Raw genomic sequence first — 17,862 nt, 5'->3', positions numbered from 1 at the left:
GGTGATGTCCTCCTACCCTCCAGCCCTCTCAGCTTTTCAAACTGAGTCTCTGAATATGCCCTTTTTCTGCTCTGATTGCAGCAAATATAATTTTAATATTATGTATAACCTGCAGCTATTCCATGTTGTAGGCAAAATAGGTTCATCTGATGTGAGATTTAGTTTAATTTGGTCATAATTATGGATTTTCTCAATCTTTCTCACTTTGCTTTACCTTTCAATATCATAACGACAAACTCATGTAGTTTGACATTGTAAATTATGTACAATGGTGTTAGAATAATTATCCTCCTGTTCATTTACTCATGAGTTTATTTTACAAGTTTGTGTCTCGGGTTCTAAATTTATTCAGGTCCTCAGATGTGCAAAAAAAAAAAAAAACGATTCAACAGCTTTATTTATTAAATGTCTTTTAATAAACAAAGCTAAACCACAATGGAAAAACTCTGGAAGAGGCCACCCAATGCTACATTTTCATCATTAGGCAGATTAGGCAGACTCCTACCATTTGGAGGCACACAGTGGTATTTATGTGCTGTAAGCTCAGAGTGGGTGCATCATCTCACTTTTCTTTCTGTCCAAAAGTACAGGCTTAGTGACTGTAAATGCCCATATGGAGCATCTGAAACTGACAAACTGACAATCTTTCTGTCTTAAGTCGACATGTAGGGTCCAATCAAAAATAACTACTCTTAATTATCTTTGAAATGTAATTGACCTTCCACTCTCACCTCATTCTTGCTCCAGGGGAAGGAACACTGCAATTTCAGTAACTCAATGCATTCAACTGGATTTAGACAACTTCTTACCGGCTTGGATCAGTTTAATTTGACTTAATTTGAATTAATTTAATCAATGAATTTGACTATTTTGTTTTATGTTGGCTCTGAAACAGGCTGTGCATTTGGACATGAATAAACCGGACTGAAGGGAACCTGTTTGTGCATTGAGATGGCATTTGTTGTGAATTGGTGCTCTATGCAATACATAAAGTGATATGGATAGAAAAAAAATTGCTAATCGGAAATGGGTTTCATGCTTTGCCTTCAGAGAACAAAGCATTCTCATTCCCGCAAGGTAATTACATTTGCAGGCTTTTACCTTGCGAGATAGTTGTAGTTGCAGGACAAAACTCTAGTTCTGTTCTTGTTGTAGGCCTGAAGGCAAGCAGGATTTGACTACTAATGGCAAAGAATTAAATGGCTTCTTTTAGTGGTTTGTACACACATTTACACAAAAGGTATTGCAGCACTGCACAAGTAGATAAGCCACTCAGAGATAATCAACAAATGGAAAATGTATTTTTCACTAAGGATTATTTGAAATTTTTTTGGAGCTTTTTACCATTGTCATAACACACCCAGAATAGGCAATATTGGACATTAATCATGCTAATTATATACAAGTAAGGAAGCATTTAATAGTTTGTGAAATCTCCCTATAAATAACAAAAACACTGAAGTAATACTCCCATCAGGAAAGCTGAGTTGCAAATGACTTGGGATCCCTTTTCTTATGATTTACTTTGTGTTAAATAAGGCAAAGAAGACTTCTTTATTCATAATAAAAACACAAATAACATTCACTGTAATTTACTGTTCTAAGGTGATTGATTAGCTAGAGTCCATTTATTTAGTAGTTGACATCAGAAACTGAATTTATCATGGCATAATAAGTTGGTCATGTATAAATTGGCTATATCTAAATAAATAAAAATGAATTTTACTTAGCATTATTAACCAATGTAAAAAATGATTCCTTATTTCTTTATGAGCTTCCATCATTTGTTTACATGTTTTACCAGTTTCTGACCTTCTTCCTTGTCCTTAGAGGGCGTTCATTGCTTACCATTTTTTCTTCTTTATACATCTCCTCTGTATGTGAAAATGGCAAAGTGGCAGTCCATCAGTCCTCACCCTGTGAAGAAACCATTATTTTTAGTGGTATGAGAACTAGGAAAAGAGAATCTTAAAGTCGTGAACAAAGGAAAGGGGAAGAAAAAAAATGTCAGCACCTGAAGAAAAAGAGCTCCTTAATTGAGAGCGAATCAACCTCTGCTTCTAGCTGAATGTCAAAAGGTGTGATTGGAGATTGGGTGCTGATAATGAATAATTACATCAAAGATGATAGAATCCCCATGCATGTGGAGTAGGTTTTGCCGTGCACAGTCTGCTACGTTGTGCATGTTCTTGTGGAAAAGCAGGTGGAGTGGTGTGTGCTCAGTCTTGCATCAGACTCTTATATTGCGTGAGTGGATATTGGAGACTCGGTGTGTGTTGAAAGTTGAAATTGAAGCCGGCGAATCATAAATTTAAAAACTACCCCATTTTTTTGTCGCCCTACAGTCACACTGACTTAACCAAAATTAAAACATGATGCTGTAAAATAGTTGCGTCATTTGCCCCCATTGTAACCATTTATAATATTTAGCTATGTTACAGGCACATTAATATTAATTCCACCTGCTTTGTTTTTGTCAGTCTTGTTTTCAGCCATAATTTGGTAATTCAAAGGGTTTGTAGCTGTAATCCAAACAGAACCTTTGTTTTCATATGGTACTTATTTGCAATAAACTGAATTACGTAACTTGAAGCTTTAGGATGAGTCATAGATATACGACTACTGTTAAAGTACTTGTTAATTAAAAATGTTAAGTTCCATGTCAAAAATGTTATTGGTAATGGTAATTATCATGGTCATTAAACATAACAATTTGAAAATCCCTCTGCTTTTATGTTTTGCGACCTGATCAAGAACGCTGAAATAGACCTCATTACACTAAAGCATCAGTTTTCACAATCAAAAGCAGCTCATTTTTGCCAGTGGTAGAGAGCTTATGTTAAAATTAAAAGCTATTTTTTTCTCAATTTTACTCAAGTGCTGAAAAATACTTACCTAACCTCCAAAGTGAGTGAAAAGCAGCAATTAGCATGTTGACCCTATGGCTAAAAGTTAGCTTTCTTCAATTTCACTAAAGCAGTGTAACATTACAATACAATCCCATATTGCTAATAGGAATTACCTTGGTCAATGAGCATAACAGTCAGTAAATTTGATTTTCTGGCTTGCAACTGGAAAACAAATGGTGTTCCAATTATATATTATATATTAAATAAGCAAGGTTTTATTAATTCCACCAAAATTCTATTCTCCCTCTTGGCTGTTAAGTCTAAACAATAAACATGTTAAAGATTTGCTACGCAGCAATTTCGGATTTTTTTTTTTTTGCACAAAAGGTGCAGTACTTAACAGTTGCTTGGTGTGAGATTTTCTAGTTTTTCATTAAAACGATCATTATGTCTCTTCACTAAAAGTTATTTATAAATCCAGTCCATACTTGTGTGAGTTGCAGCAATGCAACATAGTAAAATCTGATTTGTCTCATAGGAGACATCAGTGTGATATTAAAACCAGATTATTTTAATCATAAGCTTTGTTAATTGTGACATGCTTCTAGCTATTACCTCAGTTTTATCCTGCCTTTACTTATTTATGCAACAATTAATGTAAGAATGTTCTGTGGATAAGTACAAAATACTGTACTCAAGACTCACAAAAAGATCTCCCTCAACTTTACACTGTTTGATTCAAATCGTAGTGAACATTATTACTGATTACTCCAATTTTTCATACATCTATAGGAACAAATGAGCAAAATTACTTGTAATGGATGTTTTGGACAATTCTTGGCGATCATTTTCTTGAAAGGAAATGTTTCTACCAGTAACAACAGTAAACGTTCAAGTAATAATAATCTGTTTAACCACCAATTGTACTTTGAAGACTTAAAGAATAAATTTATTTCCAGGGGCTGCCAAGCTGAGCTTGGTCTTTGGAGTGTTTGTACCAGGAATGAATTGCTCTGCTTGACCAATTAGTATTCCATTCATAAATCTTGCCATTGGCATTTTTAAATCTTTAATGGCTCTTAATTTTTCATCTTGTCTTGGAGATGTTCACTCTTTTCCCCCTCCCTCTTTACTTATTTACTTCACCGCTGTTGTGTGCCGATTAACGAAGGCGTTAATAGTCCTTCACTTCTATTATTACTGTGCAGGAAAAAAAATCTGTATTAAATGGTTGCAGATAGTTGCCACCAGCAAAAGCTTTTTCCGCCCACTGGATTGTCTTAATGTTGTTTTACTTTATTTATTTCAGTGCAATTGTGTGCTAAGGTTGTCTGCAGGGTAGAAGATCATTTATCACACCAATTAAAGACTTTAGCCTCAAGTCATGCAAGGACTGGCCTCTAGTCTTGTAAGCATTGGCTCTGATTCATTTACATGATTAATTCCTCTTGTAGATAAAAGGAAATGGCCACAAAAACAAAATAATACATTCAGTGTCATTACAAATTCAGGTGTTGGTGCCACTAGGTGACCATTCCACCCTGACACACACACTTTGTAAATCAATCTGATATTTTATTTTCAAATGAAATAAAGGAAGAACAATCATCCAGCCATCCTGCACAATCCCCACAGGATTGTGGGATTTGTTTTTCACTCACGAATTCCCTTTATTCTCCCTTAACTCATACCATTTACGAAATCACCATGCCAAGCAGCCTCAGTTTTTCTTCTTCTAAATAAACTCTTTGGATTCCCCAGGCCATGGTGGAGACGGTCAACAATTTGCTGCAGCCACAGGCCCAGGCAGCGTGGAGGGAGCTGAGCACCGGGGAGCAGCTGAGAGCTGCCACCATGCTGCTGGACACGGTGGAGCAGGGGGCCTTCGTCCTGGCTGACAACCTGCTGAAGACGGACATTGTGCAGGAGAACACCGACAACATTCGTAAGAATATTCTGACCCTTTTAAATTACAGGGTGTTACAAAAGTAATTAAAGCTCTTATTTAGCTAAATTCCAGCCAAAAACTTCATTCTATTTAACTGGGATTTAACGTGACAGACCAACACAAACTAGCTCATTATGGCAAAGCTTAACAAAAACGATACAATGATGCAACAATAAAAAATTGGCATATCCTCTTTTTTAAAGCTACCTATGGTCAGCTTCCCATATATCTGAAGTTATCCAGAAAAGTGTAAGATCTTACTTAATTTTTTCACAAAATCTGTTCTTAATGACATTACAAGGGCTCGTAATGAGTTGGAGGAAAAAGCAATGAAGTTTTTTGCGCCTTATGGATAGAATCAACTCCAGATAAATTCAATGGAACTTTTTTCTTTGAGTTTACCAATGCTCAATATTTGAAATAGTCAAAGATCAGAATGCAAATTGTTGAACTATTAAATGTATTCCTGAATGTGCTAATAGACTTTTTCCTTGTTGTTTATGTTTTTGAAATCACTAATATTTCATGTGTGTGACATCTTTCAGTGTTATTTTTGTCCAGATTACCCTTAAACCTCAAAATTGTTGTTTTACCTCACATTTATGCATTACTCTGTGTTGGTTGATCACACAAAACCTTTTAAAGAATTATTGAAAATACTGGCTATGTAAGAAAATGTGGAGAAAGCACAAATGATAGTTGTTTCTTTGCAGGGCATGAAAATAACACATTCACGGTAAATGTGCATAGACAAACTTTGACTCATTTTGCTTGGGGAAATTGTAATCCTTAGCCTCTGAGTTAAATATAGAAACAGAATACCGCTTTATTCTTATAAAAATGGCCACTTGGCATAAACACTCATTGTGTCTGACAGTTATCTTCCCTTGGAGCAAGTCTGTGTGATATTGTAATTCAGCAGTTGTTGTTACTGTGCCAGAATGTCCCCACAGCTTTCAGCTTGGTTTTATCTCAAAAGTCAAAAATAACTGACAACACATCCAACTCTCTTCCTTTACTACTACATGAGATGACAACAGGACTCTGCTGACCTTATACAAAATATATTACAATATTTGTTGCTGAAATGGATGCTTCTAAACTTGCTCGGCTTCATTTCTCAGGTGCAAAGTTGTATGCTGGTTTCACCCGGAGTCTTGACGGCACATACCTACTGGAGCTTGTGTAAAACAATGACAAGCAGTCCAACTTATCCGAGTGCACTTTTCTTTTTCTTTTTTTTTTTTAAAAAGGAAGCGCAGTCTGTTTTTTTTTTTTCTTCAAGCAGTGATTAAAATACTCCTAAAGTTCTACTTTAAATAGCCAATATTTCACCTGAACTTACTATGCGCAAGCAGAGAATATCACATATATCATATTGGCACAAGATGTAGATTCTTTTTTTCTTTTTACAGCCTCCTTATGCAGTTTGGAAAATTCTTCGATTCGATTTAACTAGGGTCCAGGTTGAAAAAAGAGAAATGAGAGTGGAAAAATAATTGTATTTCAAGACTTTATTTTCCATCTTGTTGTCAAAATATCAGTCAAGAACAGCCCTAAAAAGGACCAAGAATTCTGCAAACTGTGGAGGTTCCCAGTTTTTACAGCGGCTGTAACATTTAGGAACTCTGTTTTCAAAGATGTAGTGAAAGCTCAAAATCTGTGAAATTATTTTATTGAGCTCTATGCACATTTGTATGACACAATCATTACTGGTTTCAAATGTGACCGTAACAGTTTAACATTATAAGCACACCATGTTTACATGACAATCCTAATTTGCTTATTATTGTAAGCACAGCAATTGAAAAACCCAAATGATTTGAATATCAATGTTCATATTGTTATTCTTGAATAAAACTCCTAAAGCAAAGTACAAATCTATAAACAAATGTCACATGTGCTCTAAATGGCTAACCTCGGACATGGATGCATACATTGACATAAGTTAATTTCTCATTCACATTTACATTCAATAATGGAGCAAAAACACAGACTAATGTCAAACAGACATCTAACGTGATTATCGTAATTGTTGAGAGAGTGCAGGGAGACTGGATACATCCTGTATAAGCACCGGGGAGTAAATTATCCTCTTGACCTGCACAGAAAGTCATTTTTCACTTATAAAGTGGACTTCTTTTCACCAGTATGACTCTCAAACAAAAACAAGAATGAGCATTTCAGTAGCAAACCATTTGGTTTCATCATTCCAGCTTCGTTTTGCTCTTTTCTGCCGCGCATCCGAGTTGTCCCTGCCCTCGCCCGTCTCTCTCGTCATACAGAGGCCACGGTTTCTCCGTGCAGCTATCGATCCAGGGGCCACTCTTGTATTGATGACGGCGCTTTCTGAGCCACTAGATCAAGTGTGAAGGTCACTGGACTAACTCTCCTCTGCAGCTGGAGGTTAAGATCTACGGGACTAGTCTCAGCCGATAGCGTTCAGCTGTAAACTGGCATTTATCTTGTCTGATAGCGTTTAAATTTATGTCAGTTATTAGGCAGAATTAACCGCCGCTCGTGAAGATCAGGGATCAGTGCTCATTATTCAGAGTATAAATACCAGGCGAGCCCAGATAATGAAACTCGTGTCATTACTGTTTTCCCTAGTGGGGTAATCCAAACCTAGAAACACAGGTTGTTGAAATTTTGAATTATATGTGCTATTTTAAAGTGGGGAGCAAAACATTTTTTGTCAGTCTGAAGTTAGTGGGGCAAGGGAATAAAAAAAAAAAAAAAAAACAGCGTCATGATGAATAACCCTCTACTCCTAACATGCTGGATTTTTTTTTTCTTTTTTGAAAAACATATTCTTGCTTCCATGGCAACCTAAAAATATAGGTCTACTTACTTAAAAGGAAGCAGGCGTTGGGAGAATTAATAAAAAAGGGGTTTTATTGTATCTGGCACACAATTCATCTGGGTATTAAGGAGATTCTGAGCTCGTTTAGAAGGAGGGGAAAGGAGTAGCAGGGGGGACTAGGCGATGCTGTGCAGCCCAGACTTTATAGCACATTGTGGTATTCTGGTTAATTATGTGCTGGTGACATGTTTACTAGGCCTTATCTCTCTGTTTGCTTGGCTTATTTTATTTTATTTTTTCAGCCGCTCAGCTCCTGTAATCCTTCACGTCACTGAGGGGTGTTAAATGAGAATGACGACGAAACCCTGTTTTTTTTTTATTTATTTATTTGTTTTCAGCCCCGTTAATCACTGCACCAGCTAATGATTGATCCTGCACTTTGAAATCCTTGCGATGTGGAAAGCTTTAGCGTGTGCAGATGTGCTATATCCCTGACATGTTTGCATCGGTGTTGGAGTGAGTGAGGGTTTCAAAGGGATCCTTATGGTTGCAGACAAGCTGATTATGAAATGTTTTTTTTCTTTCTTTCCTGCACGTTATGTTGCATTTTAAAAGCACTCGCACTGGCAAACTTTTCTACTTTTTCAATTAGCAGCCACAGACTTGTATATGTATTGTTCTGTTTTAATGTGATGAACAAACACAAAGCAGTGCATATTTATAATGTAGAACTAAAACTATACATGGTTTTGGACATTTTTTAGGAATAAAATTCTAAAACTTGCAACCTGGTTATGAATTTAGATTATTCTGATACCCTTAAATAAAGTTAAGTGCAAACCTAAATGCCTTCAGAACTCTCCTAATTCATGACTAAATTTGAAAACCTCTAGTGGTGGAAATTTTTTGAGGGTACCTTATTTTATTTCTTCTGCCACGGTGTCTATGTTTGTGTTTACACTTCGCAGCCAGTGTGCCCATGGAGTGCCCTGTCTGTGGCTAAGTTTGCTTCGCTCCCTCCTTGATAATCTCATGAACAGATTTCTGCTGATTAGCCGTGTTATTCAAACCCTGCTTTGAAGGTATAGCCCTTGGGTCCAGCAACTCCTATGGCATCAAAGAAATTCCCCAGAGCCTGTCGTAAGCTCTTTTACACAGCCACGCAGGGAAAAAGAGAGAGCGCAGAGAGGGAGAAGAAAAATGCTTCCTTTATTCCAAAGGCAGACTTGGAATCCAGGGAATGCTGCGCTATCTGGGGTATTGTCTTAGCTAAGTTGAATAGGAATGTATCAAAAACCCTCTGGCCTTTAGAAAACCACAAGAGAATACTAATACAAAAGATTTTTTTTTTAAATAGAAAAGATGGAACGCCATGGTATGAAAACAGATACAAAGGGAGGATTAAATGTGCCCTCGCTGCAGCCCTCTGTTGGCTCTAACCTTTATCAAAGTCAGTGTGTCACGGCGACATCAGATCACCAGCTGAATTCGTTATCGGATTTAATTAAGTTTCTTTCTCTTACTCTTGTTCGGGCTGTGTTTCAAGATGAGAGTCCCCACTTCAGACTAATCAGGCAGCTTTACTGCTGCTGCAACAATGACTGAATCTCCTGCGCTGGTTTTAATGTTCTTGCTGCTCAGATCAGCAGGAATATTGAAACGTGTTGCTGGCAATGCTGTGGTTGACGTCTGTTTGTTTAATCCCAAAGTGATTATCTAAAATGTACGTAGACCCCTTAACCCTGCTCCTATTGTATCTGTAGCCATATTGAGATGTAAAGTAGGGTCCCACTTTTTGGCTGAAGTAGCTAACGTTTGTCTTCAAATACAACAAAGGATATGTAAAAGGCAAGTAAAAATAAATATGATATTCAAAGGAATTTAGTGCCAAACCAATCATTAGACGGGCTGCATCGTAATTACTTAGCTTAGAGTCACTACAAATTTAGTTTGCCAGAAAAATGTCATGATCAGTAAGAAAATAAATAAATAACACAGATCAATTCCTCTAAGTTCAAAAAAGGTGAACTCCCCTTTCTGGGAGTTGTTGAGGAGGCATCCTTATCTGAGGCACCTCGGATGACCCCTCTTCAACATTTCTGTAACATTACTCATCACCTTTAAACTGTGTTTGTTGAACACTAGTGCTAATAATTTTTGACCAGACATGTAAGGAAAATTGATCTAAGATATTATATCTACATGTTTTAGAGTAAAAACATGTTTATCTTTATGTTTTTTTCTTCTACCAATCAATTGATCATTGGTTTTATCCCTTTATTCAGAGGCATTCTGACATTTAGGGTGCCAAAACTTCATAACCACTGGTGTTATGACCACTACATAACATCGGTGGTCACTGTATTGCTAGCTTAAGTAAAATATATCTTAATATAATAACTATAATATAATAACACAGAATAGGCTCCTGGTTGCTAACAGAAGTCTTTTGACAAAGGAAATATTTGAACCATAAATTTGAAGGTTGCTTCAGACACAACAGCTGTTGAGAAGCTATAAAAGCTGCTCTTCATCTACTGCCTATATCGCTCGCTGTCTTGGTTCATAATGAGAAGAATCATTTCATAATATCAGGGATTTCTTTTTTATGTATCACTAATGTCACTATTGCATTTAGAAGTCAGTTTTCCTAAAGAAAGACATTATCAGTAACAGTAACAATCCCTGTAGTCTTTGTTGGAAAGCTAGACTACAAAGATACAACACTCAGAAAAGTGCCATGATGAATAATTGTTGGAGATGTAGAGTTTTTTTGAATCTGACAATACTGGAGATGTGTTTGAACCTTTCCCGGTTGCTGCTGTTGTGTATAGCTTTTAATCCCCATATACATATATACAGAGATATTATTTCATAGACAAAGTAAAATGCAAGCAGTTGCAATCAGAGGTTTACATTTACTTATTGGGATAAATGTTAAAGGTGCATAGCTATGACTTTTTGTAACTTTTTGGAGATTGGCACTTTTCTATAATTAAAAATTTTACACATAGGTTAAAAAATACACAAGTACACCGAGAAATGTATGTATAAAATTTCCTGAGCAAGTTCCATCTCAACCACAAATGTTTTGAATCATTTCGCGACATAAATACTCAGTTATGTGCTGGTTGTAACCATCTAGATGTGGATTTGAGGTAAAGTTGATATTTGAAGGTTTTCTTTCTTCGTTTTTCTTAACTCTACTTTGTGTAGAATGAATGTATTAGTATCTCTGATAGCTAAACAGTTCTGAAGCATGATACTGCCACTATCATCCAGAAAGCTCCTGGAGCTTAATCTTTTATTTCTATCAATTCTGATAAATGGGCTCAAATATCCAGTCAAATACTGGATATTTATAAAAGCTTGTGATGCAACCTTTTATACCAGAAGGTTGCAAATAGCTATAAAAAGTGTGCAATTGAGATGGAACTTGCTAACAGACAACAAAATTATTCCCCAGTATTTTTCATTCCAAACTTAATAAAAGAAGAGTCTAAACGGCATGATTAAACATGAGGAATGTATGTGACTGCTTGTTTTAACTCATAATCACTCAAATTACCTCTGGGAGTCTAAAGTTTGTCTTCAAAATATCAATTTTAACTGTGAAATCCACAAATTTGAAAGGACATGACCTCTGTGTTCTCAGAGGAACCTCAGGCTTTTATTGATTCCTCAAAGTTTTGTCGGGTTTCTTCTGCTTGCGTGCAGAGCTGGAGGTGGCGAGGATGAGCACAGATGGGAATTTGCCTGATCTGAAGTTTCCACAAACTGGAGGGCAAGGCAACTCGATCCACCTGTCAGCCAACACACTAAAGCAGCACGGGAGAAACGGTAACATGTCAGACTTTCCACTGGTGTGCATAAGTTTGGATTTCTATTGTGCAACTTCAGCTAGAGGACAATTCACAGGACTAAATGAACAAAGTATAGCGGAAATAGTTAGGGTTTGCAACACTTTGATTATGACATCATATTGTTTCTTTGCTTTCCAGTAATTTTATTTCTAACATCTTTTAGTTTCTTGTTATTTCCTTGGTATTTCAGCAGCATTCTGCATTACATGTATTTATAAACCTGTCCTTTACACTCTAAACAAGGTTGAGTTAAAAACAATACCTAAGCGCTCTCCTTGTGCAGATACTGCCAGCTCAATCAAATCAGGACAGAGTGCGTAGCAGTGCTGGCTGTCTCTCAGCTGGACACCTGTGTCTGTGTCCAGCCGTGCACAGGCAGATCAGGACAGCAGGGTAGCGAACATTCCTCCATCATCCAGGGCTACGGCACCCAAATTGTTTCCCTTTTCATTGGAGTGAGTGATCTCGATCGCAGCGGGAGGGGGCTTTCCTTTGATATCTGTGCTCAAACGTAAAAATCGCAGGAGGCGAAGATGGAGGCAAAGAGAGAGAAGGAAATTATTAACAAGAAAAATTTGAAGAAAACATATTTGACAATGCTTTTGAATGCTTGGAGACGTCTTTGAATGTTAAATTCAAATCACTAAACAGAAATGTTTAGTGATTTGTTGAAGTTTCTCTTTTTTCTCAGAAAGATTTTGAGTGATTCCTTTTTTTAAAAAAGTTTTAAATAAGGAATCATTTTATTGTTCATTCTGCTATTGTCAATCTTAGTTTTATTCCAATATGTAAAATGCAAATGTCAGCTAAAGGTGGTGTAAACTGTGAATGGCATAATTAGAATTTACCGTATATGTATTATCAAATCAGACAAATAAAAAAGAATATTTTATATAGATATGTGATGATATTGCCTACATAATTACGGGGAAGATGGTCTCTGACATGCTTCACAAAGAGGGTGAGCCACAACAGGTCACTGCTAAAGGAGTTTGGTGTCTGGAGTGTGTATTGAAGTATATTTATGAAAAGTTCAGTGGAAGAAAAAAGTCCTAAAAATTCATGCACTAACCTCAGAAAAAAAACTCTGTGTTGAGATGATTGTGTCATCTCCTGGTGTTTGTCCATTGTATTTGATCAAAGCCAAAGTCAGTTTACAAATATTATGAAGCCGCTTAAAGCTTAATGCTGGGTTTAATGAAAATGATATCAAAGTAGCTGGCCACTTCACTGGCCTGACATAAACCCCAACTGTTGAGTTTATTCAAGAGAAAGATTAATGCAGAAACTCCTTATATTGGGATTTCAACCCTGGACCAGAAAGTAAAAGTTTATAAATTGACAAAGAACAGATTTAATAGAACTCTGTTTGTTCCTGCACCTGAAACTCTGCTCCATATATTTTCAAAGCGGCAGGAAATTAAAAAACCTCAGGCAGTAGCAACTGTTTTTTGACCAAAAGAGGTTTTAGGTTTGTAATTTAAAACGACCCTTCAAAGAACTAAAGCATCCCTTCATGTTCTCACTACTAAAAAGGGAACAGAACAGACAGAAATCTTGAGGAAATACTTGCACAGACGTAAACACTGCAGTTCATCCTTTGTGAAATATTTATCGTAACTTTTCTCTTGCAGGTGAAATTCGAATAGCGTTTGTCCTGTACAAACACATCGGCGTTTACCTTTCCACGGAGAACGCCAGCATGAAGTTGGGCAGTGAAGCTCTGGCTACCAATTACTCCGTGATTGTCAACTCTGCCGTTATCACAGCTGCCATCAACAAGGACTCTAACAAAGTCTATCTCTCTGACCCTGTCATTTTTACCATCAGGCATCTGCAGGTAATTTTCTCGTCCTGTATCTGTGTCTGCGTGTGTTTGGACCTGAGGGGAGAGGGATTTGTTTTTACTTAGATGTCAGCGCCGCGGCATTTAATGTGCTCTTTGTCTCTTTCCATTTGTTTACACAGAGAGCACACTTACTTTGGCGCCTTCTTGATAGAACCTTTCATCATCATTTTCTCTCTCCCTGAAGCGCATCGTAAATGTGCAAATCCCTTCTTAAGACAGTAAAAATAAGTAAATATGAAAATGTCTTATTCATGGGTAGGTGTGACATATTAAATTGCCACAAACGGCGTTGCTCACGACGGAGGCACGCTGTTGTTCATTGGCTTGAACACCAGCTTGATCTTGTAAGCAAATATCAGCCGCATTCAGCCTCACTAGAGGTTGCTTAGTCATTGTGGGGCGCCATGACTTCTCCCTCCTGACTCCATTTTCTTCTCCACACTCTACCACCCTCAAAATACCCCTGTTTTGTCTACAAACAGCGCCTTCAGCGATTATCTGAGTTGTTGAACAGCCATAAGAGAGCAGCAGCAGTGTTTTTGTGTGTTGAAGGAATGCATACAGCAGCAGAAAAATGAGAAGAGAGCAGAAGGATGACGATGAGTAAAAGGACTATAGCTCAAGGATGTTAAAATTAAATGGTGGGAAAATGTCAGGGGGATGATGTCAGAGCAGCTGTTGCTCTGACTCACCTGCCCTAGAAGAAAATTGTAATTCCAAGACTAATTTTACTATTAGTCTGATGTTGGGGTACGTTTCCAGTCTCAGGGATCAAGTAATTTTAATAAGATGCTGCCCTTTTGGCTAACCCTCACACAGCTTGTAAAACAGAAATGTACCAAGAAAGTGTAGCTACATTTTTATTTTTTTTTTAGACAGAAACTTATGAAGACACAATCATAAGGTAGATATTGTGCATACAACTTTCTTATGTACGCATTCACTTAGTAATCAGAATATCCTAACATTTCTTAGTTAGTTACGTAAGCCTTAATGGATGCAGCAAAATCTGGATGTTAGACAGAACCGATAAAAGGGACCCTAATGTGTACCCAACATAAGGTGCGGAAATATGGTAATAACTTCTTTTTTTTTTTTTTTTTTTTTGGATAATCTTTAGATTTTGACAATGTGTTGCATTTCACAAAACTGATTTTAGATTGATCAAGTATTTCCAACATGTAAATATAAATTAATCAAAAGACAAAATTAAATAAAACAAGATATAAATCCCAAAGACGAGTAGAATGATCCTTTTACTTGTTTACGCCAGTTTTAGTCATTAAATGTACAGTTCATCATCAATACTACATAGTGAACAACTATTATCAAAGGTGCTGTAACTAACTTTCATAAAAGAAAAATATGTTTTTTACATTGTTTTAACTGTCACCATGTAGACACAGCATGGTATGAGACAGATAATCTGTGGAAAGAGTGATCTCCTATTATTGCGGTCTTAAGAAATACACCGCTCCCGACCAAAAACAACCAATCAGAGCCAGGAGGAGGGTCTTAATGCCGTCACTCAATGTCACATACTCACTGCTAAATGGGCTTATGGCGGAGAAACAACTTACAGGCACAGGGAACCCATTCATCCACAGTCATTGGTGCCCATGCTAAGAAGCGTAGAATTCACAACAGTATCTGCTGACGGGGAAAAGCTGTAGCAGTAGAGAGCAAGGCGGGAGGCTGGTGAGCAATGCCATACGAGATTGTATTTGACAAGCACTAAGACCCGCCTCCCTATGATTAAATGATCATAGTTTGTTAAATTTAGCTAATTGACTGAGCGTGTGAATTTAGCCAGAATATCTGGTGTAAATGTGGTGCTAACTTTAATCAGTGTAAGCTGAATTTTTTTAAAAGGCAACAAAAGCAGAAATGTGGCTATAAATAAGTATAAATAGCTTTTGACATTTGATTACAATCCTAAATTAATGTTAAATCTTACTAACTTATGCTGTCGCTAAGCAGGTAGCTTACATACAATATTGGCTTCCACTCCAAATTAGATGTAATTAATGTTCATATTTAGCATCATTGGGTATGGCTGTGTCTTGGGGTGGTTTACTATCCTGCTACCTTCCTGTTTAACCATGAGGTTTTGGTCTGCTGGTCTTCGGGGATGATTATGTGTCCTCTAGTTATTGTTTCGCTTCCCTGCCTTCCCATTTAACGGGCCCAATTAAAGCCATTAATGGTGACGGAGGGTCATCCTATCTCCTTGCAGTGAAGTAGTTTTCACAAGGTGTTGAACGTGTGAAGGGTAAATGCAATCAGTGGAAAACTTGCATTCACAGAGGATAAACCTTATTAGACTAATTACCATAGAACAAAAGTGAAACCAAGAGAAAATAAAAACCTCAGATAGTCACAACGTTTACAGTACAAAGGGAGATATGTTTAACCTTGAGTGCTGAGAGTCACTAAAGAAAAGGTGGGTGTACTTGCTTTATTTCTGCAGCTACAGTGCAAAGGACAATTGGACTCGAGAGGGAACGACTCTCAGTGCATCTATTTATCAGCACTTACATTTTGTTGTGTTATTATGCCGTTGTGTTGTGGATGACTTTTATAAAATGGCGAGCAAGATAGCAGGGAGGCTCGCTTGTCATTAGGGCAGCAGCCCAGCACAGACGGCTGCGGTGCCTATTAAACAGTGGGACAGTCCATTGTCATGCAGCGAGAGTTAAAGAGAAAGGTCAAAAAACACAATGAAAAACAGGCATGAGGCTTCGTGATGCTTCCTGACAGTGAAGGCACCTGCTATTCAGTCAGAATGGATGCGAAATGCAGTGGGGATAAATTAATCTTTTTTTTTTCTTTTTTGGTGGATTTTTATTGTGCAAACAAAAGAAACCAACCATGAATCTGGTGTGATTACTTTCATACACCTGCGTTTCAAACAGTGAGTGGGCATGTTGATTCTGCTCATTTATTATTATTTCTTTCTTTGTCCAACAGCAATCTGAGGAAAACTTCAACCCCAACTGCTCGTTCTGGAGTTACTCCAAGCGCACCATGATCGGTTACTGGTCGACGCAGGACTGCCGCTTGCTGAGCACCAACAGGACACACACCACCTGTTCTTGTACTCATCTCACCAACTTTGCAGTCCTGATGGCCCATGTTGATGTTAAGGTAAAGCATTTGGGGGGTGTTTAAAGTTTCTATCCCTAAAACAAGGTTCCTACGTTGTCTAGAAAAGTATGAATTTTGATTTTAGTATTTTCCCAATCTAGATAAGAATGGAGAAAGAGAAAAAAATCTATATATAATAAATAACTCCAGACTTTATTCTCTATCCCATGGTCAAAAATTTGTTTGCTGTCATTTTATGCCTTTCCTTCTTCTTTTCTTCCTGTCCTACATCTCATCACCATCCTAAAAGAATGGCCTAAGTCATTATTTTGCCAAAAGTGATTTTGGCAAAAAACAAAAAACAAAACAAAAAACACCACCTCTTTCTTTCCAAAAGATGTTTTAGGCAAATTAAATCACTTTTGGCACTTAGGTCGATATTTTAGGGAGGTGATAATGTGTAGCTTTCCTTTCACCCTCATGCCCTTTTTTCCTCTAAGGCAATTATTCTTTTTTTCTTGTCTCCTGACCTTTCCTCATCGTACCCAACTTCTTTTCATGTGTCCTAACCTTATTTCCTCCACAAGTTATTCTTACATTTCTTTTCTGTTTTGTGTCCTACTTTCCACTCCTTCCTTTCTCCATTTCCTTCCTTCTTTACCTTCTTTGCCGTCCTTTTAAACCTTGAGTTCTTCTTTCATCCTGTCTGTCCTTTCTCTATTTTTTTCTTTCCTGGCGTCCTTCCTTTTCTTTCCCTTTCTTTTGTCCTTCTGTCTTTGCTTATTTGTTTCCGTCCCTTTTCCCGACCCTGATCCTTTCTTTTCCCCATTGTTTCCTTTTGTCTTTCACCCTGTGCCTTTCCATCTTTCTTTTATCCGTGCCTTACTTCCTCTCTTCATTCTTTGTGTTTCTTCCTTTTTCGTTTCTTTTTTCTTGTCCTCATTCCTCGTCTTTCCTTACTTCTCTCCTTCTTATCTCCCGTCTTCTAGCGTCGTTTTTTTCCAGGTTCCATATTTAAAGTTAATGCTAGAGTAGAAATATATATTTTTTGTAACTTCATAGTAAACTTTAGCATTTTAGTTTTTAAACATATTATAAAGCCCTGAGAAACATATTTAATTTTTACTTGGAAAAATATGAAAATGTGCAGGGCCCTTGTTTTTTGTATGCAACATAGAAGGTAGGATCAAGCAAAAAGCTTCATTTTAAGTTAGTCTCTTCAGAAAGTCTACTATTATTGGTCAACAGAGGATTAGTGGGGGCAGCTTCTCCGTCTTTGTTTGAAGTGCAAAAAAAGTAGCTACAAGTCCTGCATTGCAAAATGTGTGACGGGGTGTTGTTAATTAAAGGAAGAAAACGTCTGGACAAGAATGGTGTGTGTTTCAGGTTGTTTAAGAGCTATTTTTCCTGTGAAATTCGGGTGTGAACATAGGTGACAATCAGCTTGTTATAAACACAGGAAG

At 37.2% G+C, this 17,862-nt stretch overlaps 1 protein-coding gene across 17 annotated transcripts in view; it reads left to right on the top strand.

Annotated features, from left to right (window-relative positions):
- Window positions 1–17,862, top strand: part of LOC102238135 (adhesion G protein-coupled receptor L3-like) — a 275,239-nt gene that overhangs the window by 210,685 nt on the left and 46,692 nt on the right. For all 17 annotated transcript variants that reach the window (XM_023346007.1, XM_023346016.1, XM_023346015.1 and 14 more), the window contains 4 exons: window positions 4,611–4,794; window positions 11,318–11,440; window positions 13,098–13,303; window positions 16,283–16,459. In XM_023346007.1, the coding sequence (XP_023201775.1) occupies window positions 4,611–4,794; window positions 11,318–11,440; window positions 13,098–13,303; window positions 16,283–16,459 (690 nt within the window). The remainder of the gene's footprint in view (window positions 1–4,610; window positions 4,795–11,317; window positions 11,441–13,097; window positions 13,304–16,282; window positions 16,460–17,862) is intronic.

This window comes from Xiphophorus maculatus, chromosome 14, assembly GCF_002775205.1.
Source record: "Xiphophorus maculatus strain JP 163 A chromosome 14, X_maculatus-5.0-male, whole genome shotgun sequence".
Taxonomy (NCBI): domain Eukaryota; kingdom Metazoa; phylum Chordata; class Actinopteri; order Cyprinodontiformes; family Poeciliidae; genus Xiphophorus; species Xiphophorus maculatus.
This window is presented reverse-complemented; position numbering and strand designations above follow the sequence as displayed.